The sequence below is a fragment of the Sphaeramia orbicularis genome, chromosome 18 (assembly GCF_902148855.1).
Source record: "Sphaeramia orbicularis chromosome 18, fSphaOr1.1, whole genome shotgun sequence".
Classification (NCBI taxonomy): domain Eukaryota; kingdom Metazoa; phylum Chordata; class Actinopteri; order Kurtiformes; family Apogonidae; genus Sphaeramia; species Sphaeramia orbicularis.
In genome coordinates, this window is record NC_043974.1 from 16,017,215 (window position 1) to 16,043,488 (window position 26,274).

The window sequence follows — 26,274 nt, forward strand, 5'->3', positions numbered from 1 at the left end:
TCTGGGTCATCAAGACAGCACTGTAGCTTATCACCATTACTGTAGAGTTAGAACATGCTTAAAGTGTGGATTTTTAGACAGATTTGCCATTTAAAGTTCCACCTTAAGAACAAAAACACTAAAACATTTCTACTTTCTTGTCTTCTACTTTACTTGTCCACAACGTGTTTGATCAATAACCATGTATAGGTGCTTTCTGCAACCAGAAAAGATAAATTGTGGGATAGAGTTTTGCTTAAGTTCACAGGATGTACTTTCAACAGCTTAGGAAATTGCTTTTTTGGAAATATGTAGAAATTTTTGGCTGATTCCTGAATTTTTTTTTTTTTTTAACCAAAAAAGTCATTATATTTGAAGAGCGCTTTCTGGGAAATCCCTGTATCTTTGTTACTGTATTCAACACTATATTTACTTCAGCCTAATTCAGTCAATTTGTTTTTAACCTTTTTTTTTCTCTCTCTGTTGTGCTCAGCAGCAGTATCCATGTGTCTACCCCTGCTGTGATTTATCTCATCCTGTAAGAAATGAAAGAAGGAAAAAAATAGCCAGTCTGTTTAAAAAAAAAAAAAAAAAATCCCCAAAAGTGTGATAGAGTAAATAGGTAAATTTGAGTAAAATGAGCTAATGGCAACATCACATCTTAGCTGAGAGCATGTTTTTAAGCTCTGTGTGCTTTATTGTTAATGAATTCAATTCTTTATTTATCGAAAGAAGCATATTTTATTTTATTTATTCATTAAATGTCTAATATCTTGCATTCACAAAAGAAATGAGAGTAAAACTAGACACACACTTTGTTTGTTCAAGGAGAAGGGGATTGTCCAGTTAAAAAGAAATTACAGTTTGCCACAAAGACTGTGGTGTCTCTGGCTCTGAGGCCATTATGCGTCTGATCAAAGTGCAGTAAAACTTCCTTTTCCTCCCCCACAAGTATACGTAACCCTGTTATTTCAGGCTCTGCTATGTAAAAACCAGCTCAGAGATGTTACTATCACTGTAGTCACAGGAAGCCCGGTGTTAGAACAGGAAAGAAAACAGGAAGTAGCAAGTAACAAGCCGCAGATTGTTTTGCGCCGAGCTGCGTGTCTCATTGGACGATGCCTGGTTTTTTGTGGACGTTAAGAGTGAAACGGCGGGCGATCTGACGTCAGTGCAGTCGATGAATGGATGAGTGATGTTCCCAGGAAGAACTGAGGAACTAAAAACATAGTAGAGCTGTTTTGTAACGACATCCACCGTCCTCTTCTGACTGTTGTGACAAAAGTCAGGTCACAGGTTTATCCTGATTGGGTGACCTGGATAAGTGACCTGGCTAGAGTTTTACTTTCAGTTGTATTTTCACTGAAGCGTTAAGAACACAGGTGTCAAACATGCGGCCCGGGGGCCAAATCTGGCCCGCCAAAGGTTCCATTCCAGCCCGCAGGATGAAAGTGCAAAAATTAACCTGAACAGTCAAGATTGTCAAAAATCATTTTGGTTCAGGTTCCACATACAGACCAATGTGATCTACAGTAAAAATAACAACACAATAACCCATAAATAATGACAACGACAAATTTTCTTTGTGAAAAATTATGTGGAAAAAATTTAAGTGAAAAAAATAAGATTACACTGTGAAAATATTTACATTTACGAAACTATTCTTTCACAATAAAATGCAAATAAATACATAAATAAAAACAAAGATGAACAACCTGAAATGTGCAATTTTAACAACGTTCTGCCTGTTACTAAATGTTTAGTGCATTTATGGATCCACTGTGATCTGTAGTTGTGTTAATAATAAGGGATGTAATATTGTAGAAATTGTTCAAATTTTACTTCCAAACTCCAAAATTTTAATAATATTCTGCCTGTTACCAAATGTTTATGTAACACTGTGTGTAAATGTACATGTATAAATAATAAGTCGAGGCATAATAGTGTTAAAATTGCACTAATTTTTCTAATGAAATTTCTGTTTTTTCAGGTTATTCACATCTTTTTTATAAAATATAAATATTTTCATAATTTAATTGGGTTTTTTTTGTTCTAAAACAAAAAGAAAAACTTGGATTTGTCATTATTTATAGGTTATTAAGTCATTATTTTACTGGTCTGGCCCACTTGAGATCACATTGGGCTAAATATGGCCTGTGAACCAAAATGAGTTTGACACCCCTGGTTAAGAACATGAGCAATAAACACAGCATGAAAGACCGTATAATTTAATATTATATTGGGATAATTTGCCATAGAGATCAGCATCTGTGGTTTTCGCAATGTAATTTTACACATACAGCATATTTTTACTTCTTCTCATGAAATGATTGTGACAGTGTGATTTATTCGTCATAGATCGTGTAAAACTACAGTGATCCTCAACGTGTCTTTAACAGTTACCTCTTCTTTTATATACATATTTTATTTTTATTTGTTTTATCGACAGACAATACAAAACAGAAACTAGGGGTCACTGGTTGAATACAAAACATTTAAATGACAGACAGTTGTAATTATGCTTTGTTTTGTTTATAGTCCAGCCATTTTCTCCAGAGCTTTATAAAGATATGTTCCTTGATCCATAGATAATAAGTCAGTCTTTGCGTAGAGTAGATTTCTTCTATTATAACCAGACACTGATCCTCATGGGATGCATCAGTTTTGAGCCAGTTCCTTATAATGACCTTTTGGGAAGCAATTCTAAGAATTTTAAAGAGATATTTGTCTTCTTTCTCTACTACATCTCCATGTAGCAATCCCAGCAAAAAAAAAAAAAAAAACAACAACTTGGGGTCCTTAGGAAGCAATTACCTGTTTTAAAGAAACCACAGGGAGTTTTGTTTTCAGTCACATCTCACTGAAAAATCTAGTACCTTCATCAGACTTTTTCCACCTTAACCCATAAAAACCCCAAAGAACACCAGTGACCAAAAGCATCCACTGATCTAAAATGTTTAATAACGTCTGATCCACTAATCTTGTCAATAGTGTGTAAATAATTGGTGTAAAATGCAAATTGTCATCTTTTCATGTTCATCAGATAGGACCCATTTGGACATTCAGAGGCTCTGTAGTTACCATGGAAACACAGTCATGTTCTACAACATTGATTCATCAGTAAAACCCATGGAGTTGGATCAATGACAGTGGATGGAGATGCTTGATTTTGCATTCAGTTATTGATGTATTTGCTGAAAAAGGGACTTTTTCTTCAGTTTTCTCTATTTCTGATATAATAATCCTCAACTTTAATCTGAGCTTTTATGAACATCTATACAATCAGTGAATTAAATATCGGAAATAGCCTGATTTTTACTGAAAAGCAGCAAAATGCAGAGGATAATGTTATAATAAATAAATATATAAATGGTGATAAATCACTTAAAGGAGTGATATTAGGTTTTTTTTTAAATAGAATTATGCATTTTAAAACATTTCCCTGTGGTCTACATAAACTGTAAATGCTCTGCTTGGGTCTGAATTCTTCATTAATTCAACTCCACAGGTCCATCTTCAACCTTATTTCTGAGTAATGACACCAGAAAGGTTGTTTTGAGCGCTGGCCCTTTAAATGCAAATGAGCTACTTCAGGTCCCACCCCCTCCAGGTTTTTGGCTGTGCTGCTCTGTCCCGTTCAACCAACAGCTGAACATTTTAGGTAATCGGCTCGAAGTTTGGACATATTTTCAGTATGGACTAAAACCGCTGCTGCTGACAAACAAATATGTCGTACTTGGAGAAATGTTCATCAGAAGTCTTGACCTTATATGTGTAAATGTCATGACATAACTAGTTGTAGACGTAACAAATTAAGAAGGAATTAAAACAGGTTGTAGAAATCCACTCGATTTTTGCCAAAATTAATATAAAGATAGCTTTGCAGCAGCTGGAGGGTTCAAATTCAAACTATGAACTATTAGGGTCCAAATACACAAATAAATGTACCAAAAGTGGGTTTTGCAAAATATGACCCCTTTAAGAAAAGTTAAATATAGAGGGGAAAAAAAACTATTTTGGAACTGCCACAAAAGTAGCTCTGGGTCTTTATGGGTTAAATGTTATCAAAACTACAATATAGACAAGAGCAATAATCCCTAATTAAATCACAGAGTTTGTAATTATTAATTAAAGTCACAACATATTGATACAAGCAAAACAAATCATTTTGTCTAGACATGTTTAGAGGCCTTTTTAACCCTTACATTAAGCTTATTTTTATCGAGTTGTAAATGACTCAGTGTCTACTATCGAACAGACAGGACAGAGCTGACTCTGCCAATACGCTTTGTCCATGGTTTAGAATCAATACAAGGTTACAGGCAAGGTAAGACAGCAGGAAAAACTAATTATAAGTCCTTCATCATCAAGATAGCACACTGAGCTGCTGGATACATGCCCGGGCTTTTGTTATCTTAACGGACTAGAGCGGTGTTAGAGCTCCAGAGAGGACTGAATGACTTCTGACACCATGTTAGGAAAAGGCAGTGGACGACAGATGAAATAAGATAGATCCTTATGTAAGAATATTTGTGTTTTCCTACTATTATAAATCTTTAGATACTTTATAAGTCTGTGTGTTTTGCATCCATCATGTGAGTGTGATATTTTCTCCATTTTTGTCAGTGAGAGATCAGAAAGGTGTTGCAAACATCACTGCAGATTGTTTTGCACAAACCCAACATGCTGATATGATTTGCTGTGTCTCCTCTGGGGCACAAAGGAGGCTGCCTCGGTTTCCAAACCACAGCAACGTGTTTTACCTTAGCATGGGTATGCATATGACGCAATTCCGATGATGAGTGATTCGTATGTGATTTTAATGAGCCTTACTCACTGTCTGAAGGAACACAGGGAGGTAAATTACATGTTTTACCCAAAACCAGGGCTGTGTATTGGCAAGAATCTGGCGATACGATACAAATCACAATACTAGGAACACAATACGATATATCTCGATACTGTTTAAAAGGCAATTTTTTGTTTGTTTCTTTTTTTTTTAAATGATTATTTCCTTGAAGAATTGAATTCCACCAGAAATATCCACAAATACTAAACACATTTTTATTTATCCCAACAGGATCTAATGCTATATCAGAAAATGTTCCTGTGTTCAAACTTAAATGATGTTTTACAGACATTACAGTTTAAGATCTTGTTCAAATGTTCATATTCTATTAGTTCAGAACTAACATCAGAACATTATTTTAGTGCAACCCCAACAAAGGAACTAACATTATTTAATAGAAGAGAATAAAGTATAAACAAAAAGAAAAACAAAAATGAACCTCCACAATATCTGCATTTGAATAAATACCTAAAAAATATCGATACAGTACTTTTTAATATCAATACAGTATTTTGAAATGAAATATCGCGATATGTTGCAGAACCGATATTTTCTTACACTCCTACCCAAAACACTCTGATAATGTAATAATAATAATAATGGATTAGATTTATGTAGCGCTTTTCTATGAACGCATACTCAAAGTGAACAATGGATCCATTATTCATTCGCTCTCACATTCTCCCTCTGGTGGTGGTAAACTACATATGTATCCACAGCTGCCCTGGGGCAGACTGACGGAGGCGTGGCTGCCAATCCGCGCCTACGGCCCCTCCGACCACCACCGAACATTCATACACCAGTGTGAGTAGCAGCACTGGAGGCACGGAGGGTGAAGTGTCTTGCCCAAGGACACAACAGCACATGACTGGGACAGAGCGGTGTTCGAACCACCAACCCTTCGGTTATTGGACGACCCGCTCTACCATCTAATGCACAGGTGTCAAACATGCGGCCCGGGGGCCAAATCTGGCCCGCCAAAGGGTCCAGTTTGGCCCTTGGGATGAATTTGTGAAATGCAAAAATTACACTAATGATATTAACAATCCTTTTAGTTCAGGTTCCACATTCAGACCAATTCAATCTCCAGTGGGCAGGACCAGTAAAATACAATCATAATAACATAGAAATAATGACAAATCCAAATTTTTCTGTTCGTACATTTAGATATTTTCATGTAATTACACTGAAACAAAGTATAATTTCGCACAAAATATAAATAACCTGAACAAATGTGAACAATTTGAAATGTCTTTAGAGAAATAAGTGTAATTTTAACAATATTCTGCCTGTTACTAAATGTTTTGTGTATTTGTAGATCTACTGTGATCTGTACATTATAATGTACATGTGTAAATGATAAACTGAGGCATAATATTGTTAAAATTACACTTATTTTTTCAGTTTTTTCATGTTATTCACATCTTTTGAAATGATAGTTTGTAGATGTAAACCTTTTCATAATGTAAATTTACTTTTTTCATTCTAAAACAGAGAAAATTTTGGAGTTGACATTATTTATATATAATTATGTTATTATTTTACTGGTCCGGCCCATTTCAGATCAGATTTAGCTGAATGTGGCCCCTGAACTAGAATGAGTTTGACACCCCTGATGTAATGTGACAATAAAAACTCTCAAGTTACACAGTTATTTATATTTAGTCACAAAAAACCCAGAGAAACCCATGTAATGAACGAAACAGGAAGCAAATTAACCGAAACTCCAAATAAGCCAGAAAATACAAGTTCAGATTCCAGATTGAAACCAAATACAATACTAAATGACCTACTTATGGAACCTTTCTGTGTAGGGTTTTGTATGTTCTCTAACTCTAATCTTGTGTGCATGGATGTATTATACCATTAGCCTCATAGCATAATTACCCAACTCACACACAAATGGACAAAAGTATGTGGACACATTGAATTCAGGTGTTTCTTTTCTAACAAGGGTCTGGGATACAAAACAATGACAGATGTCATAATGGGCGAAGTCAAGGGACGGTTAACATCTGGTCAAAAAAATATAATTACAACAAGAAGCACTCAGAGAGCGCAGACCTCCTCCAAGGCAGATCAATGCCCTGGATTTGGATGAAAATTTCAGGAAATGTTGATACTGGCACAAGTAACAAATGATTAAATTTTGGTGGTGATCGGGGGTGGGGGGTGGGGGGTACTGATCTGCCATGGCAGAGGTCTGCACTCTCTTTTCTAGAAAAGCACTCGTAGAGCGCAGACCTCCGCCACGGCAGATCAGTGCCCCCCCACCCCGATCACCACCAAAATGTAATCATTTGTTCCTTGTGCCAGTATCAACATTTCCTGAAATTTTCATCCAAATCCATCCATAACTTTTTGAGTTATCTTGCACACAGACAAACCAACACTGACAAAAACATAATCTCCTTGGCGGAGGTAATAATCTATGCCAAGCTTATAAATTTGGGTAGGTAGTTACTTATATTTTCAGGAAAATGTATTTTGAAATGAGAAAAAAATTTGTGAAAGAAAGTTGAGGAGTTTTATGAGTGTGAATATTTGGAAGGTGATAAAGTTTTCTGCCGTCATTCTGGGTTCATTTCATAAACTCTCATAAACAAAATTTATTCCAAATACATTGATATTTGACTATTATATTATTTCTGTCATATTTTAAACACTGTTTAAAATGAATAAATGCATATATCTATGCAAAATACATTTGAATATAATGTTAATATTATTTGTATGTTGCAAATATTGTTAAAAAAAAAAAAAAAAGTATATGATATTGATAATTGAAATAAAAAATCTTTGATTTCATATTTACTTTTGTTGTCCATTCTTTGATGCTGCCATTTGTCAAAACTCTTGCTATTTAGCTATGATAAAAATTTTTTTTCCTCTAATCAATTATTAGGTTGTAAAATAGAGGGTTTAATTTATACACTGAATACATTTTAGGATCAAAATGTCAAAGGAACTTCACTTTTGAGAACCTTGTAATTCTTGCAAAAGATAGACGTTAATTTTTTTGTCCAACCGTGACGCAGTAGTTTTTGATATTTTTCATTTACAAATATTTGAAACTAAATTTTGCCCTTTCAGTATGTTTAAGATGGTATTTAGACCTTTCCAATTCTGTATAATATTTGTCTTAAACTTGTCTGGTTCAAAAGTTATGAATCAAAAGTGGGCTGTCCATCTGTGATGCCCTTGACCTCGCCCTAATATAGTTTTATATTGGGACAAATGTAATTGCGTTGGTTGGCACTGTCAACTAATGATGTCGGTGGTGGGTCCAAGAGGGACGAGTGAGAGGATGATCCTGAACGTGTCTGCATGGGTTCTCTGCAGGTCCTCCAGTGGTTCAGAAAATGAATAAATTAATGAACTCCCTATTTAGCCACTAAGCACGAGACTGAGGGGACTAAAATAAAAACCACTACCAAAATGTCCTCCAAGATCCTGATATTAGTAAAACACCGTCAACAGTTTAGACTAGAAGTATACTTATCTTATCTTATCTTATCTCCTGCTTCAAGAAGAAGATTATAAATCCATAGGAAGTTGTTTTTCAAAATGGTAGTGATATTTGCTTAATAATAAGAGTTGATAAGGCCTCGATGGCAGGCGGCTCCTCACCATATTGTGGTTCTACAGATGATGTTTTTCACTCTTTTCTTCCACTTCCAAAGTTTTTAATATAACCAGAACTCAATCGATGTGAGAATACACTGTAGTGTGACTTACCTCTACAGCTGCATCGATGAACTGACTCATCGACTATTAAACTGTATAACTGTAATAATTTGCTGGAGTGACTGGAGTAATTTTTATGGATAAAAATAGCTTAAATTCTCAGATTGCAGTCTCTTGAATGTTAATATTTTGTAGTTTTGTTCTCCTCTGTCACAAGTAAACTGAATATCTTTTGCTTATGGATCATAGATGACATTTGAGAATGTTACCTTGTGCTTTTTATGCCATTTTGTAACATTTATAGGTTAAATAATGACTCGGTTAAATAAGAAGATAGTCAGCAGATTAATAAAAACAATAAAAATAATCATTATATCTACACTCAACAAAAATATAAACGCACCACTTTTGTTTTTGCTCCCATTTGTCATGAGCTGAACTCAAAGATCTAAAACTTTTTCTATGTACACAAAAGGCCTATTTCTCTCAAATATTGTTCATAAATTTGTCTAAATCTGTGTTAGTGAGCACTTCTCCTTTGTCCTTTGCTGAGATAATCCATCCACCTCACAGGTGTGGCATATCAAGATGCTGATTAGACAGCAGGATTATTGCACAGGTGTGACTTAGGCTGGCCACAATAAAAGGCCACTCTGAAATGTGCAGTTTTACTGTATTGGGTGGTCCAGGGGGGTCAGAAAACCAGTCAGTATTTGGTGTGACCACCATTTTCCTCACACAGTCTTCTTCATGAATTCTCTGAAACAGCTTTGGAGATGGCTTATGGTAGAGAAATGAACATTCAGTTCACAGGCAAAAGCTCTGGTGGAGATTCCTGAAGTCAGCATGCCAATTGCATATTCCCTCAAAACTTGTGACATCTGTGGTATTGTGCTGTGTGATAAAACCGCACATTTTGGAGTGGCCTTTTATTGTGGCCAGCCTAAGGCACACCTGTGCAAAAATCCTGCTGTCTAATCAGCATCTTGATATGCCACACCTGTGAGGTGGATGGATTATCTCAGCAAAGAAGAAGTGTTCACTAACACAAATTTAGACAGATTTGTGAACAATATTTGAGAGAAATAAACCTTGTGTGTACACAGAAAAAGTTTTAGATCTTTGAGTTCAGCTCATGACAAATGGGAGCAAAAACAAAAGTGGTGCGTTTATATTTTTGGTGAGTGTAAATAACAGTCTAAAAAAAGGTTTAAACATACAACATATCTCTTCCACAAAGCTTTAGTTCTTCATAGTTCATGCATGTAGGTCAAATTTTCTATTTACTCTTAAGTAAATTAAGAAACTGTTTAAGATTAGGCTATTAACACTTTCAGTGCCATGGGCCGATTAAATCGGCTTTACGAAAACAACCTGTAAAGTGCCACGGGCCGATCAGATCGGCTTTGGAGAACACGCCATATTTGTGTACAAACAAACCATCCACCCCCATTTCTTTCTCACATTTCGATGACGTTCTTTCTGTGTCCCCCTTTTGAGACAAAGCAGACGGGAATTTGAGGTCACGCGACCGAATAATATTTTTATATCTTTTTAGTGTTTCTTATTCTCCGGTGTTTCATCAGAGGGAGCCCTCCATGCCGGGGGGCGGCTGTGGACTCCGGGGGCTGTGGCGCCTTCTCTCACTGGGGTCCGCTCCTTTCTGGTGGGTGGGGGTCCCAGTTGGCCCTCTCCCACTAGTTGGGATGCGGGGCTGTGTTGCTGGTGCCTGGTCGCCGGGGTCGGCGGCTGCCTCCTGGTGCGGATGGCTCCCTGAGACAGCGCCTCCTAAATTGATGTTTTACTTTTACTTGTACATTTTTGTTCTGGTCTACCCGTGCTCAGTCAGTCTTCTTAAGTATGTGTGAGGTTGTGGGTTTGCATGTATATGTGTGTGTGTGTGCGGGTGAGTGGGTGGGTGTGGGTGGGGGGCGGTACTGATTTTTAAACTGATATGTAAAGCACTTTGTGCTACAGTTTTTAATGTATGAAAAGTGCTATATAAATAAAGATTATTATTATTATTATTATTATTATTATTATTATAAATTATGCAAATTACGATCAATAATGAATCGGCTGCGTCCGGTGCGTTTTGGATCTAATCAGCAATCGGTCGGATGTTACCGAGCAGTTTCCTGCAGGATTCTTCAAATATTATAAAAACAACGCGAAATACTGAAAAACGGCCAAATTCTGTGGCACTTTTAAGGCTCATTAGCCCCTTAACTGTCTGGCACTTAAAGAGTTAATATAAAAGGAAAACTGAAATTTAACATTCATAATCAAGTCAGTTTAATGTTGATTAGTGATGACATCATTGTTACCAAAAACCAAAGTAATAATAATAATAATAAAAAAAAAAAAAAAAACCTGACCAACCAAGGAGATGGTGAACCACCGTTGTAACATTTCATTCAATAAATACTTTTTCAGACTTAACATATGCAGTACTGGGGTAGAAACAGTGGCAAAAATATGAAACACATCTTTATACTAATCGATTATTCATGCAGATCCCTCGTTCTAACTCAGTAGACTGGTATAAAACCGCGTATGAAATTAGTCCCACATGTTAAAGAATATGTTGTTTGTTTCTCCTGAGCTAAAATTGTGGAGTTTTGGATTTAGTTCTGTTCATAGCTGACTGGATTCTCTAAACACATGTCTCGGAGCACAAGGGTGTCCAAAACCTGATCCATTAGAAGGGCATTTGTAGCGCACAGATCTCTGCCAATGCCAATAGTCCTCCCTCACTCCACAATGTTGTTAAACCACAAACAAACCACTAATTATGACCCATGTGTTCCTTGTTTTTGTCAGTTCTGCCACTGGTGAATTTAACCAACTTTTTTCATTTTAAAGTCTAATTCGTCTGAAAAACAACTCTAGCCTCTGGGGTTTATCCTCTGTGCTTCCATCAGGTTTCATGAAAGAACTGATTTTAGATTTTACCTAAACCTGCAGACAATCAGACAGATAGGCAGGAATCACATAACTACACGGTGTTAATAAAGCATCAGTAGAACCATTCCATTCAATGCTAATGTCAAACAGACTGTGAATCTCGTAAAAAGAGCAACTAATCTCAACACTGACTGAACATTTAGGGTTTGTAGCGTCGCATTATGTAATAATAATGCAATATGTAATAATGTGATCATTTTTCATCTCATTTTGTAATAACATACTGCATTTTGTAATAAACTTTGCCACATTTTGTAATAACTTATATGTATTGTGTATTCCACATTTCAGTGCACCAGTAAGTTTCTTGTCAATAATACTTAATTAGTGCAGCTTTTTCTAACCTGCAAACACATTATGGGTCAAAACACAGTAATGTCCCATCTGAGAGCAAACTTTAATTGATTGCCATTCCAACATTTATTTCAATATGAAGTAGCTCCTTGTTTTAAATAATCCCTTTTGGTCCAACTAAAGAAAAAATGAATTTAAAAGTAAAAACGTGGGTCATTTAGCAACACTAATCTGTCAAATTGTTTCTAAAATGTCCCGTCAGAGAGACTGTGAATACTGTGTTTTGACCCTTATCCATTATAATGAATACAGATACATTTGATATAGGTTTGACAAATTAAACATCCTACTATTTTTTTTTTTAATGCATTCTAATTAAGCTCAAATGCTTACTGTTGTTTTGTTGGTATGATGGTTTTTCCAGTCAAGGCATCAATTTTGATGGTTTATTACATAATGCACCAAATTATTACATTTCCTTTAAAGTCCTACACCCACATTCTGTAATAACTGTTGCAATATGTAATAAGTTATTACAAAATGTGGCAAAGTTTATTACAAAATGCCTTCAAGAATTTTTTTTACAAAATGTGGCATGTTAGTATAAAATGCAACATTATTACATAATGAGGTCAAAAATTATTACATTATTACATATTGCTCCTTTATTACATAATGCGGTGCTACAGGGTTAAAACAAAGAATTGATCATGTATTCTGCCCAATTTATAAGTTAATAGAAAAGATCCACCAAGGCAGAGACTCTATACTTTAAATAAATGTTCACTGAGAAATATTTTGTATGTATTTGTGTATTTATTATCATCATGTAGTCAGATGCTATTTTAACGATATGCTATCTTCATTACGTCCTGACACTGACTGTCTTTATACAGTAAATAGAATAAAGGTTGAATACTATACAATATCACATTTGGAATTAAATATATTTGCACTGATATTGACTGAATTTGTCGTGAAGCCAGCATCATAGTTGATATCATGACTCTACAAGAACCTTCTTAAATATGTATGAATGGATGTGTCCTATTGAAGTCTGAACATACTGTATCGGATGTTTAGGGATGAAACAAAATTTGACAACGATCGCCTTTTTGGTTTCTGATACTGAGCTGATTAAACAAGGACAATTAGTTTCAGTAGTATGAATGTTAGAATGGCTCTGTACTGTATTATTATGGCAAATAACATATATTTAAGTGTGTCCATATGTCCATTATTTATATTTCTGTCTGACATGGACTGTGTGTATTCTTTTTCTGTGCAGGCTCGTAACATCAGGACGTCTGAGCTGGCAGCTATCAAGATTGTCAAGCTGGACCCAGGTACGTTAAAATTACACTCAACCTGGTAACAACTGCTTATTTGCAGCACATTTGTCACATTTTCACAAGTAGGTTCTGTAATGAATGGCTTCTAAAGTTTAGAGAGTCTTGGGGGTATGATTCCAACATGTAAACTATGACACATGTAACAGCCGTGACATAAGAGAAATTTCAGTTTTTACTTGGAGCAGACATTAAAGTTATCTATTCTATTCTATTCTATTCTATTCTATTCTATTCTATTCTATTCTATTCTATTCTATTCTATTCTATCAAAGTAAAAGATTAATAATTTCACAAGACTGTATGGAAGCAGGTGGTCCAATGGGCAAAATAAATCTGAAGACTCAGAAGAATAGTTTCCGCTTAGTTTCAGTCTTGTAGCTAAAGTTACTGTAAACATTTTCATTAGTCACTATACGTCATCATCCTAATCTTACTTTGTAAACTAACTTTCCCCAATACATCAACGTCAACGGAAGGAATTAAAACAACGCTAATTTTACTATTCATAGGTATGTGGTTGAGTAAAGTGAACATTTTTGTTTGTTCTAAAAACACTATTTAAAAAATCTCACAATCTGATGCAGTTATCTCCAACCTCGGTACAAAAATACAAACGTTTTGCTCTTAATCACAGATTTTTGTGTTGCAATCAGGTCTGGAGATGTGGAGTGGAGACTGTGTAAAAGTTTTTCTGCTCAGCATCGTATTTCACAACAGTTCTGTTATATCCCCGAAACTCCATTTTGGGGATATAAATATAAATATGGATGAACCTAATGTTGTTTCATGACATGATGGAAAAGCATGGAAAACCTCATAGTTGAGCATCTAAGTAGCGATTGGGAATTTCAGCTGTCAGTCATGTATTTAACCCGCCTGCCTGTCTGAAAACACTTGTGATTGGACAAAAATTTGCATTGTGGAGTAGGAAGTTTCATGTCCTCTCAGACCTCTTGAATAGAGGGTATGCACGTGACGTCACTGCTAGCGAAAGTCACTGCAGTTACGCCCACTGGGTGGCAGAAAGAGGGAGATGAATGGCAGTGTTGGCTTCAATACTTTCTAAACTTAAGAATAATATTTAATATAAAATGGGGAAGAGCTGTTGTGAGATTGATTGTATGAACAGGTTTGAAAAGCAGTCGGAGCTATCGTTTTACAGACACCGAAAGACAGAAAAACCAAACCTAGATCTGTGGATTCCGTTTGGTGTCAGGTAACATTAATTTATGCTGTATTTTTGGGTCAAATCATACCTTAAATTACGTATTGTTTTGGCTAATGTTACTTCTTAGTAAAGCTCTTGGTTTCATGATCAGATCTATCATGGTTTTTGTCTTTATTTTGTGAATATGAACCTTGTGCTCCTACATGATTAGTAAACTAACTGAAACTGAGGCTAACCTAGTTTTTCAAATACGGGGGAACTGGAGAATAAAGCTACGACAGAGTATTAGGACCATATAAGAAAATAAAAACACTTGTCACTACGAGTATAAAGTCATAAAATATAGATATAAAACCTGTAATTTTATGAGAATAAAGTCGAATACAAAAAGAATCACAATGTTATGAGAATAAAGTCGTAGTTCTAAAAAAACCTCATAATTTAACAAAAATGTCATTCATTTATGAGATTAAAGTCGTCATATTCCAACAATAAAACCATAATATTATGAGAATAATGTCGTAATTTAAAAACAGGTGGGAAAAATATCATAATTTACAAGAATAAAGTCGCACCCTGCTCGTACAAAGCAGTTGAAGCTCTTTTGTATAAAGTACTTGATCTGAACTAGACTCGGTAAATCTCCTCAGTCCCAGTAGATCCTGCATATATTCACTGGGGTCAGTCCACGGTCTACTGTAAATGCACTGTGGATCAGCTGGTTCTGGGCCCTAGTTTTGGACCCTGGTTGTCAGTAATGATGAAACCGTGTATATTTGTTTCAGGTAAAATAGCGCTGATACTTACCCTGGATGTCAGGATACTCCATTTCTGTCCACATGTCAATGTTGGTGGACCACTTGTTCTTTGGTAGCTCGTACAGATCCATGTCCAGTCCAACTGTCCTTTATTTAATTTTGTATTTCACATTTTCCCAGTCTTGCTGTGTTTACTGCTATACTCCGTCATGTTGAGCAGGTTGGTTTTTGCCACTCAGTCTGATTTAGAGGGGTGTGGCCCAGGGGGGGAAGTGACGTATGTGCATACCCTCTATTACATTATGTTTAAAGGTAGTTATGTCATTTTTGCACTAAACAAACTCAAGCACTGCAGCTTTAAAGTCACTGATGTTCCACTGATGATCTGTATAGAGCATGTGAATCTAATACAGAGACAGGGAAATGAATGTTGTTGAAATGCTACTTATCCCTGTGTTAACACTTATAATAAACCAGTCTGCAGACCTGACTGTGAATATGCTGTACATTAGCTTCGTACCAGTCCTTCCAGTCTAGCCATTTCTGGTCTGTAAAAGTCCATCCAGTTTCATGAGGTTTGACCATCTGTGACATTCACACCCTGAACTTTGTCTGTCTAGGAGACGATATCACGTCCATCCAGCAGGAGATCACCATGATGAAGGAATGCAAACACAAGAACATCGTGGCCTATTTCGGCAGCTACCACAGGTGATATTCGTCATCAACTTCATACATGCGTGGAATTCTGGGGTTGTTGGTGGATTTTAATATGTGGAATGTGACTTTTGTGTGTCCCACTCTGCTCCTGCATTCCTCTACCCACTTACATCGTCAGCACAGCAGTCTGTGAATGATGTTGTAGTATCCACAACACAACACACTGGACTTCAGTGTCTGCATTGGAGTGTTTTTTTGTTTGTCTGCTGCAGTTTTGTTGCTAAAAAAACTATGATGTGTCTCTTTATAGGAACACAAAGCTGTGGATCTGCATGGAGTACTGTGGTGGAGGGTCCCTGCAAGATATTTACCACGGTACAGATACAGATACAGTTTTTCATTTCATTTACAAATGTCAGTTTCAGTATTTGAGCATTTGCAGTGTTCAGTGTGTGCACTTATTCCAACTGTAGCGCCTTTTTAATCCAGAGCAAAAGGAAAGAGCTCTAGTAAAAACTTTATTACCCCGGCCCCCGAAGGGGAGGCAAGGGGTATTGTTTTGGTTTGGTTTGTTTGTTTGATTGTTAATAACTCTAGCAGCGAAACTGTTGGTTGAATTCATACCAAATTGGGTTTATAGATTGCCAGGGAGTCAGAATAGATCTGATTACATTTTGGGAAAAGTAGGTCAAAGTTAAAATTTTTTATGAATTTTTTAAATCTTTTTTTTTTTTCCATTTACTTATAATGGGCGAAATTTCAAATGTATGTAGCAGCAAAACTATTGGTTGAATTCATACCAAATTGAGTTTACAGATTGCCAGTGACCCAGATTACATATGGTTACATTTTGGGAAAAGTAAGTCAAACCTCACATTTTTTGTGAATTTTTAAAATATTTTTTCTTCTCCCATTTACTTATAATGGGTGACATTTCAAATGTCTATAAAAACATCAATTTTGTTTCAATTTACTTCAAACTTGGCACATATATAGAGGCAATTGATATGGCGACATCAGCACATACATAGACATGATGACATCAGCTGGATTGACGCCAAAATAAGATACAATACATGGGAGGGGTGGGGTTTGTTGTGCCTGGCACCACTTGTTAAGGTTATTTTTGAGAGGACGTGGATCAGAAACTATTTATCAGGAGTATTTATGGATTAGGTATCATCAAGCCTAGATTCATTTCCAGCAATAACTATTAAAATCAAAACAAAAACTCTTTAAACAGTTTGTATCTTTCTGACACATGAACATCGGAGAAGGAACAAACAGATTCAATATAATTTCGTATCATCTACACAATTTTCCAGACACTCCACACCAAAATGAGCATCAAATCAAATACCTACAGTCTTTATTAGTAGACAAACATGATGGAAAATCCTCAAAACCCACAATATAAGATTTTTTCACCTGTGAGACAGTGAACTAACCATAAAGAGTTATATGAAGTTGACAATTTACTATTCACTATGCTGTCCACTTACAATGGTTACACTAATTATAAATGCACTATAGCTGTCAACAGTAGTGACAGTGGCAATGTTATTTTTACCCCTAATTGTTTTCACCAAGTAGAAGATAGGTGAAGGGTTTTTCATGCTTCCACAGCCCATGGGTTTTCCTTGTTCTCTCATAACATTTACACGTGATATATAAGGAACAGTCTGACAGAATGTTATGAAAATTGGCTCAGGTGTTTATTTGGACGCCACGATTTAAGATACTTTAGATACTGATGACGAGAGATTCCGGTCTGGTCACTTTAACTGTTGATGAAAACATAATGGCTGACTTGCAGCTAACTAGCTTAAGCTTCTATCATGTGTATCAGTGTCAGCCAATTCTACCAGTTCTCCAAATATTCTCTTATTGTTTAAGAGAGTCGGTTTCATAGTACAGCAGAGCAATTCTTTAGCTCTGATCGAAGAGATTAGTGACATATTTGGTGAGTTTGGTTATTTTTGCCTTTGGTTTTGATGATATAATGAAGGAAAGACATGAAAATGCGGGTGTGTTTTGTCATTGGTTTGGCTAAATGACTGTAAATGAGCACTGGCTGTTATTAGTTAATGTTACATCATATTATATTATCTAGTCAATGCAAGGGTTTTTCTAGAAAAATTAGTAAGAGGGAGCACAGGTAGGTGAGGGAGCAAAATGACCAAGCAGGGGGGATGGTGCGGAAGGGGGGGTTTCCCTTTTGAAAAATTTAGATAAAAATGGAACGTTCTGAGGCTATCTGAGAGGGATATTGTAACTCTAGTGGCCCTCCTGCAATTTTTTAAAGCAACCAATCAAAGAGTAACTTACTCTTCTGTTAGAAAGGTAATAATGTCGCCAATTTGTGTCATTTTGAACCGTCAGATGGTCTACCTCAGGGGTGTCAAACTCATTTTAGTTCAGGGGCCACATTAAGCCAAATTTGATCCGAAGTGGGCCGGACCAGTGAAATAATAACATAATAATATCCAAACAATGTCAACTCTAAATTTTCCTCTACGTTTTAGAGCGAAAAAGTAAAATTATGTGATGAAAATGTTTACATCTGCCAACTATCCTCTAAAACGATGTGAATAACATGAACATGAACTGAAATTTCTTAAGAAAACTAAGAGCGATTTTAACAATATTCTGTCTCAGGTTACATCATTTACACATGTGAATTATAACTTACAGATCACAGTGGATCTACAAATACACAAAACATTCAATAATAGGCAGAAAATTGGTAAACTTGCACTTCAGATATTTCGAAATGGTCATATTTGTTTTGGGGTTTTCGCGTTTTTGTGAAATGATAGTTTGTTTTAGTGTAAATACAGTAAAATTACATGAAATGTATAAAGAGAAAAATGTGGAGTTGTGAGTATTTATAGGTTACTATGATAGTATTTTACTGATCTGACGCACTGAAGATTAAATTGTTCTGTATGTGATACCTGAACTAAAATGATTAATATCTTCAGTGCAATTTTTGCATTTTACGAATTCATCCCAGGGGCCGGACTGGACCCTTTGGCCCCCGTATTTGGCCCCCGGGCTGCATGTTTGACGCCTCTGGTCTACCTACTATGTTTATGATAGTTTTGGAATAATTATATTGTTTTTCAGGGGTTTCAGTAATTTTCAGAGTAGACAGTTATTTGTTAAAAGTAGGTGGCTCTTCCCAGATGGCAGGGGTAAGGGGGCCGCCAAGGCCCCCGGTGGGGTCCAGGGGCAAAGGGGGGTATACGGGGGGCGAAGCTGATATCCGATATATTGGCCGATTACTGATATATTGGCCGATATATGAAATAAGAGCATTGATATACACAGGATGGATGAGATACTAAATATCACTACAGAAGTCATCTGATTGTATTGGAACCAACAGTTTTCCCTAAATATTTGTTTATTCAGTACACTGAGTCATTTGTCCCATAGGGCTCCATTCAGACATAATTACACCTGAACACTGGAAACTTACATTTCTAGTCCATACATCTATGGCAACAATGAACCAATTAGCTGATTATGCGTCGTCTCAGTATTTAAATGCTTTTGATACTGTTTATCACGGTGCTCTGAGGTTTATCACTGGCCTCAGAGCTAACACTCATTATTGTCTTTTATATACTTGAGTTGGATGGACAGATCTTTTTACACACAGACTGAAACACTGGTATTCTTTTATCTATAAATGTGCTTTAGGTCTGCTTCCATCATATTATTTACTGGTCTACATCTGTTGGAAGGACTTAAATAATTACAGTCCCAGGATCTGTTATCGCTATGAGTTCCAAAACTCAGAACAGAACTGGGAAAGAAAGTTTTTAAATTTTCTGCTCCCACTTTCTGGAACAAGGACATTAAACTGAAGGAATTGGTCTCTTTTAATACATTCAAGGTCGTTTTAAATGAATAGGAAAAGGATAAATCTAGATGGAGATAATTTTCTGATTGATTGAATTGGATTCTGCTTTGAGATGCTTTTAAGGAACATTGTTGTTATACTTTTAGTACCTTTTAAAATAATGTTGATGTTTTATACAGTATGTATGTTCTTATTTAGTGTTTTATGTATGGTTTTAGTACTGACTTTTATCATGTTATATGTATACTTTTGTATGTTTACTTTTAGTGTGGATGTATGGCTGTGATTTCTATTTTGTGTCATTTCTGCTGCTGCTGTCTTGGCCAGAACACTCTTGAAAAAGAGATTTTTAATCTCATTGAGCTTTCTCCTGGTTAAATAAAGGTTACAATGATAATAATTATTAAACTTTGGTGGCCAAATGTCAAATATCAAGGGTGCTGTGACCTCATATGATTGTTCTTGTGAATATCTCATCTCAGAAACACTTTGCATTTATTTTCTAAATTGGCTCAAATATCACCATTCAACTGTAGGATGAACTGATAGACTTTGGCAGTCAAAGGTCAAAGGTTAAACACATTTTTGTGTTTATATATAACTGCTCCAACAGATTGTATTGCAACAATGGTGGCCACATGAGACTGAACTTCTGTTTCTTGTTTAATGGATATAAGTGGTAATGTTAAAGGTGCGGGAGACTTTCGGGACCAATTTTTCATCAAATGTGTAAAACCTCAGTCATAGCCTAAGTATCATGAATCTGTAAGTTTTTCTGTGATTACTCACCTGAATCTGTTGCATGACGGGGAACAATTTCAAAGTGCCTCCACCGTAAACAGACCATATGTTTACAAACAGAGTTGGGAGGTAACTCGGGCATCTTCAGAATTTTGTCACAACGTGCATTGTGGGAAGCGAAGGCTCGTGCCACCGCCTGACAGCAGCAGCAGCAGCGCGACCATATGATATTATATGGATGAAAAAACACATGACGCAGAAACGGCTGAAACGCAGAAACAGCTGGAGGAATATGCATAGAGGGAAGGGAGCTCCTGCCGTTTCCGTCTCGTGTCTGTAGCAGCTGCCACTGCCAGTCAGCAGAGCGAACCAGCATTTCCCACAATACATGTCACGACAAAATTCCGAAGATGCCCGAGTTACCTCCCGACTCTGTTTGTAAACACATGGTTTGTTTATGGTGGATGGCACTTCGAAATTGTTCACCATGATGCAAGAGATTCAGGTGAGTAATCACAGAAAGACTTACAGATTCATGATACTTAGGCTATGACTGAGGTTTTTGGTCACGAAATTGGTCACGAAAGTCTCCCGCACCTTTAAATGTTAGTTATGTGTTTTAATGTGTAATTCCTGAACCTTTCTTTTTAAATGAATTGAACTGAAATTGTGTTTATAATAGTTTAGTTTTATAGCTTTATAGTAATTTACAGAGGCACAGTTTATATAATTTATGTTCATATTTAGGCTGAAATGCCTTGCATTGTACGCCTTTTTGAAGAATAAGTCTGCTTTAGAGTTGTTATGACAGAGCTAAAGACTGTCTTTTCTCTGGGTAAAACACTGGCCATATGTTAGCTCAGTTTTAGAATCGTATAATTGCTGTTGATAAGACACTGAGGTTGGCACCGCTGTGAACTTGGCTGAACCAGTTTTGTCTCCTCTACAAACGTACCTGCAGGCTCTTCTTTTTCCTGCTCCTGTGTGTGTGTGTGTGCTATTAATCTTGTTGCTCTTTACAGTGACGGGCCCATTAAAGGAGAAACAGATAGCATTCGTGTGCAGAGAAACCCTTCAGGTAAGGCTTTTTTGGTCCAAAGTAGATGACTTGTTGTTGCTGTTTCATTGTGCGAGCTCTAAAGATATTCTGCTGATGGAGTGACTCATGTTTTTTCCCCGGCCACAGAAAAGCTAAATAGTATTTAACACAGCCAGACCACTAAATATACTGTAGAGATAAATGCTGCTGCAGCACAACACACTGTCTGCATTTTGATAGTTAGTCATATTGTGCTGATTTGTAGTAAATAAACAAATCTGCATTGATAAACAAGGATGAAATTGCAGACAGTTTCTGAATGGAAAAAAAAGCTGTATTTGTCTTTATTGTACTATATGTGCTTTATTATTTAATCTACATCTTGGTTACATTTGTACTTTCTCTAAATATAGATGATGGATGATACTAAATGAGCTAAATGACTCACTAGGTCACTCATCTTAAAGTGATGCTTTGTAGTCTAACTTTATATACAAGCAGTGTTGGGTACATTTAGTTAAACTAAAGTCTGTCGTCTTGCTTTTTCTTTGTATTTTCATACTTGTTTGTCATAGAAATGTGGGTCTTGGCATGATCACTCTACTGGTTTTTTGTCTTAAAACCACCATCATTTTTGAATGTCACTTTTTGGTGCATTGGGTTTTTATAGCTCATTGAAAATGGAGGGGCAAAAAAAAAAAAAAACATATTGGAAGAAATTCTGTCCTTAACTCTGTGAGTGCTTATGAGATTTAACCTCCCTGGGAAAACTTTTTACAGTACTATTTATGTGGCCCGTACCAACCTTTTTGTTATGTTAAGAAAAGAAAAATGGAAGTGCAGACAGGAGAACAAAGAGAGAGAAATGAGCCGTCTGGGTCACAATCAAAGCACTGATGTTACTGTTACCTGATATTCAGTGTACTGACTCCATCAAAATCTGGTTTAATTTAATATTAAGATTGAATTTAGTTAATCTAGTTAAAGTATTATAACTGCAACTGTCAGGGTGCCAGTCTGTGTCATGCCATGTCATATATCACAGGTGTCAAACATCCAAAAATCCAGCCTGCCAAAGGGTCCAGTCCGGCCCCTGGGATGAATTTGTGAAATGCAAAAATTACACTGAAGATATTAATCATTTTAGTTCAGGTTCCCAGTCTAATCTCAAGTGGGTCAGATCCGTAAAATACTATCAGAATAACGTATAAATACTCACAACTCCAAATTTTTGTCCTCGTAAATTTAAACATTTTCATGTAATTTTACTATATTTACACTAAAACAAACTATCATTTCACAAAAACGTGAATAACCTGAACAAATATGAACATTTTGAAATGTCTGAAGTGCAAGTTTTCCAATATTCTGCCAGTTATAAAATGTTTTGTGTATTTGTTGATCCACTGTGATCTGTAAGTTGTAAATTACATGTGTAAATGATAAACGGAGGCATAATATCGTTAAAATTGCACTTAGTTTTCTTAAGAAATTTCAGTTTGTTCATGATATTCACATTATTTTAAAGGATAGTTGATAGATGTAAACATTTTGATCGCATAATTTTACTTTTTTCACTCTAAAATATAGAGAAAAGTTTGGAGTTGACATTGTTTATATATTATTATGTTATTAATTTTACTGGTCCGGCCCACTTCAGATCAAATTTGGCTTAATGTAGCCCCTGAACTAAAATGAGTTTGACACCCCTGTCATATATTGAAGCACAGGCATCCTCAGTAATCATTATAACAGTCTGTGCATTAAAGGTGTTCTATGTAGTATTGATATTCCAAACTCTCAACATCAGGGGAAGTCACCTACCAGAACACACTTAGGACCTCACTGAATAAAGTAAAAAGATCATTGTTTACACACATCTGTATTAGGGTATCATCAAGTTTTCTTCTTCAAATTGAGGCCCTGTCTGTACGAAGATGTTTTTGGTCGTATTTGCAAAAGTTTTGTTGATAGGCCTTTCGTCCACATGAAACCAACGTTTTCAGTCACTGAAACTGCAACTTTTTGAAACCAGGTCCCAGAGTGGATACATTTGAAAACGCCGGTTTTGCATCTTCATCTGTACGACCAAACTGCAACTTTTCTGAAACGATAGTGCTATAGCCCCACCTCTCTAACCTTTCACCCTAGAAGCAAAATGCCACCTCACAACAATAACAACAACAATGGTGGACTACAGAGTAGTGCTCGTGCTACAACAGCTATTGAGCTTATTGGAAATATTGAATCAAAATCTTCTGCTCTTTCATTACAAAGAGCTACAAACAACCATATCTAACAATATTCACTCTATGCTCTTGGATTAACTGTGGAGAAGGGCAACCAGGAGGAAATATGGGATCAGACCCAGCAGAACCAAGTAAGCTTTATGCGCATGCTCCACGTCGTCTTCTTCGTTTTTTTGCGAGAGCACTACAACGTCACATACAGGCCTGGCATTTGTACTAGATTGTTTTCAGTCATTGTCAGTGGTTTCATGTGGATGCAGATATTTCCTGAAATGACTCTGTGTTTATGGAGCACTTTTTTTTTAAATTGACAAAGAAAAAGATCAGATAGGAAAAGATGTGGTTTCGTGTGGATATGGCCATAAACTCATAGTCGGTTATTTTTACAGTTGGTCAAAATAACACTGTATCTTAGAACTGTCACAGTTTAGTCTGAACTGTGGATCAACAAACAGTGACTTAGGAAAGAAGATAACATCCCATAATAACTTTATACCTTCATCAGCCTCATAATAAAAGAAGAGTTGCTGTGTCTCCATCGTCAAACTCCATTACTTTCATTTATATCTGTGTCCAGTGGTGATAACAATAATAGTACTTTTAGATATTATCACTGTCACTTTCTTTGACTCTAGAAGTTGATTCCTAATGGTTCTCATCCAATCTGGTCACTTTGGGATGCTTTGGTCAAAGTAGTGACTCACTACTCCCTCTAGTGGTCACATGAATCCAACATACCATCATTGTGAATATATTCAGTTCATTTCTCTATATTCAAATACATTTTTGTCTTTGGCAGAACTTCAGAGCACTTTATTCTAAACAATCTAATCATAATTTTAAATATGTTTATAATATTTGAAAATGTAATGCTGCGTCCCAGGCAGGTTTTTGAGCCTGTAAGTCACAACTTCAAACCACAACTCATGACTTTGTAACGTTCCAGGCAAGTCACGCCAAACTGCCCGAGGGCAAGGAATTGTGGTAGCTAGATGTAACCAAACCAGCATGGTGAACCGTATGGGGCTTATGTTCATTTACAATCATTTCTATTGCCAGAGGTGCTTCCTCTTTGCTTATTTGAGCGAAACAGGAGGAAAAAATAACATATAAGGCAAGACAAGCTGTCATACCTTTTATGATACGTTATTTGCCTATTTGAATATGTATTTGATATTAATTTATTCTTGCACTCAGTGGACTGAAAACTAGCTAGCGCTAGAATAGCTCCTGATTATGCAGAACATTTGCAGATAAATAATGTCAGAGCAATACTTTGTTTTGATAAACAATTTACATAAACACTGCATCCATGGGGGCCGCCATTGTTGTTTCACGGGCTACATGATGTCAGAGCTTGGAACTGGGAGTACATCAATCTAGTATGAGTTCAGGGGTGGGAATTCACTGGTTTAACTGACATTTCACTGCATTTTCACTGGTAGAAGGTTGGAAAAACAGGATTTATGGCAATGTTTCCCAACCTTTTTTGGCTCATGACCCCATTTTAACATCACAAATTTCTGGTGACCCCAGACATTCAAAATGGAGACTTTTGTTTTTTTCTAAAATTAATTTGTTTTTGATCATGTAACAGTTTGCTATACTGTGTTGCAAATAAACATTAATTTTAGATAACATTTAGTCTATATAATGTATATTATTATGGGCAGAGGCAGAAAAGCCAGGTATAGATTACTGCACAAAATGAGAATTTTATTTTCCTTGGTCAGGATATGTACAGTCAGTCCAGCTTGGATTTACAAGGCTGTGAATTAATACTGAACGAACAAGAACTCAAACTATGAATTATGAAAGAGCTGCAGCATCTGAAACTGACCACAGTGAACATTTGAAAGATAAACAGAACCACAGTGCTTCAGTTTCAGCTTCACAGTTTGTCATATTTTTTATGTATTGGGGTTGTCTCTCTCAACACACCAAAATTTTTTTTAGTAATTTAAAAAAAAAAAATTCATCAAATACTAGAAATTTCAGGTGACCCCATTTGAATTCCAGGCGACCCCACATGGGGTCCTGACCCCAAGGTTGAAAAGAACTGAGTTACAGGTTGCCTAGAACGCAGCATTAAACTGTATATAGCCCCTTTAAGGTACCATCTAAATGAAATGAAAATCATTCTGTATTTACAGTATGTGCTAACCAGTTACTTAACACGGGAACACATGAATTAAACATGTATATTTGTTTACTTTTTAGGCTTCATGAGCAAAAATTGCACTGGACAAATTTGACTCGAATGAGCATATTAAATTAGTACACAAATAAATGACTTTATTGACAATTATGTGGAAATAATGTTCTGCTTTGTTTTGTTTCATCCAGCTGTTTTTATACAGGTGAATGGAAATAATTATGATGATGCAAAATCCCTGCTGTTAGCTCCATTAACTGTGAAATGTAGTTGGGACAGGTCTAATCACAATACAGTTAATCTGGAGTTTATATATTTCTTGGCTGAATGCAGTTAAACTTAGCTTTTCATCATTTTAGACATTTTAGTTCAATATATGTTATTTGCAATTTGTTTTTTTTTTCTTTCCAGGGTTTGTATCACCTGCATGAAACTGGCAAAATGCACCGAGACATAAAGGTAAATCATCTAGTTGCATTATAAGTACATGGTTTTGGGGTGTTTT

The 26,274-nt window shown here is 36.1% G+C and overlaps 1 protein-coding gene across 1 annotated transcript in view; it reads left to right on the forward strand.

Moving 5' to 3' along the window:
* The window catches only part of map4k2 (mitogen-activated protein kinase kinase kinase kinase 2), a 91,801-nt gene that overhangs the window by 18,710 nt on the left and 46,817 nt on the right, over positions 1-26,274 (forward strand). The window contains 5 exon segments of the mRNA XM_030162712.1: positions 13,065-13,122; positions 15,675-15,765; positions 16,025-16,089; positions 21,349-21,404; positions 26,181-26,228. Of these exon segments, the coding sequence (XP_030018572.1) occupies positions 13,065-13,122; positions 15,675-15,765; positions 16,025-16,089; positions 21,349-21,404; positions 26,181-26,228 (318 nt within the window).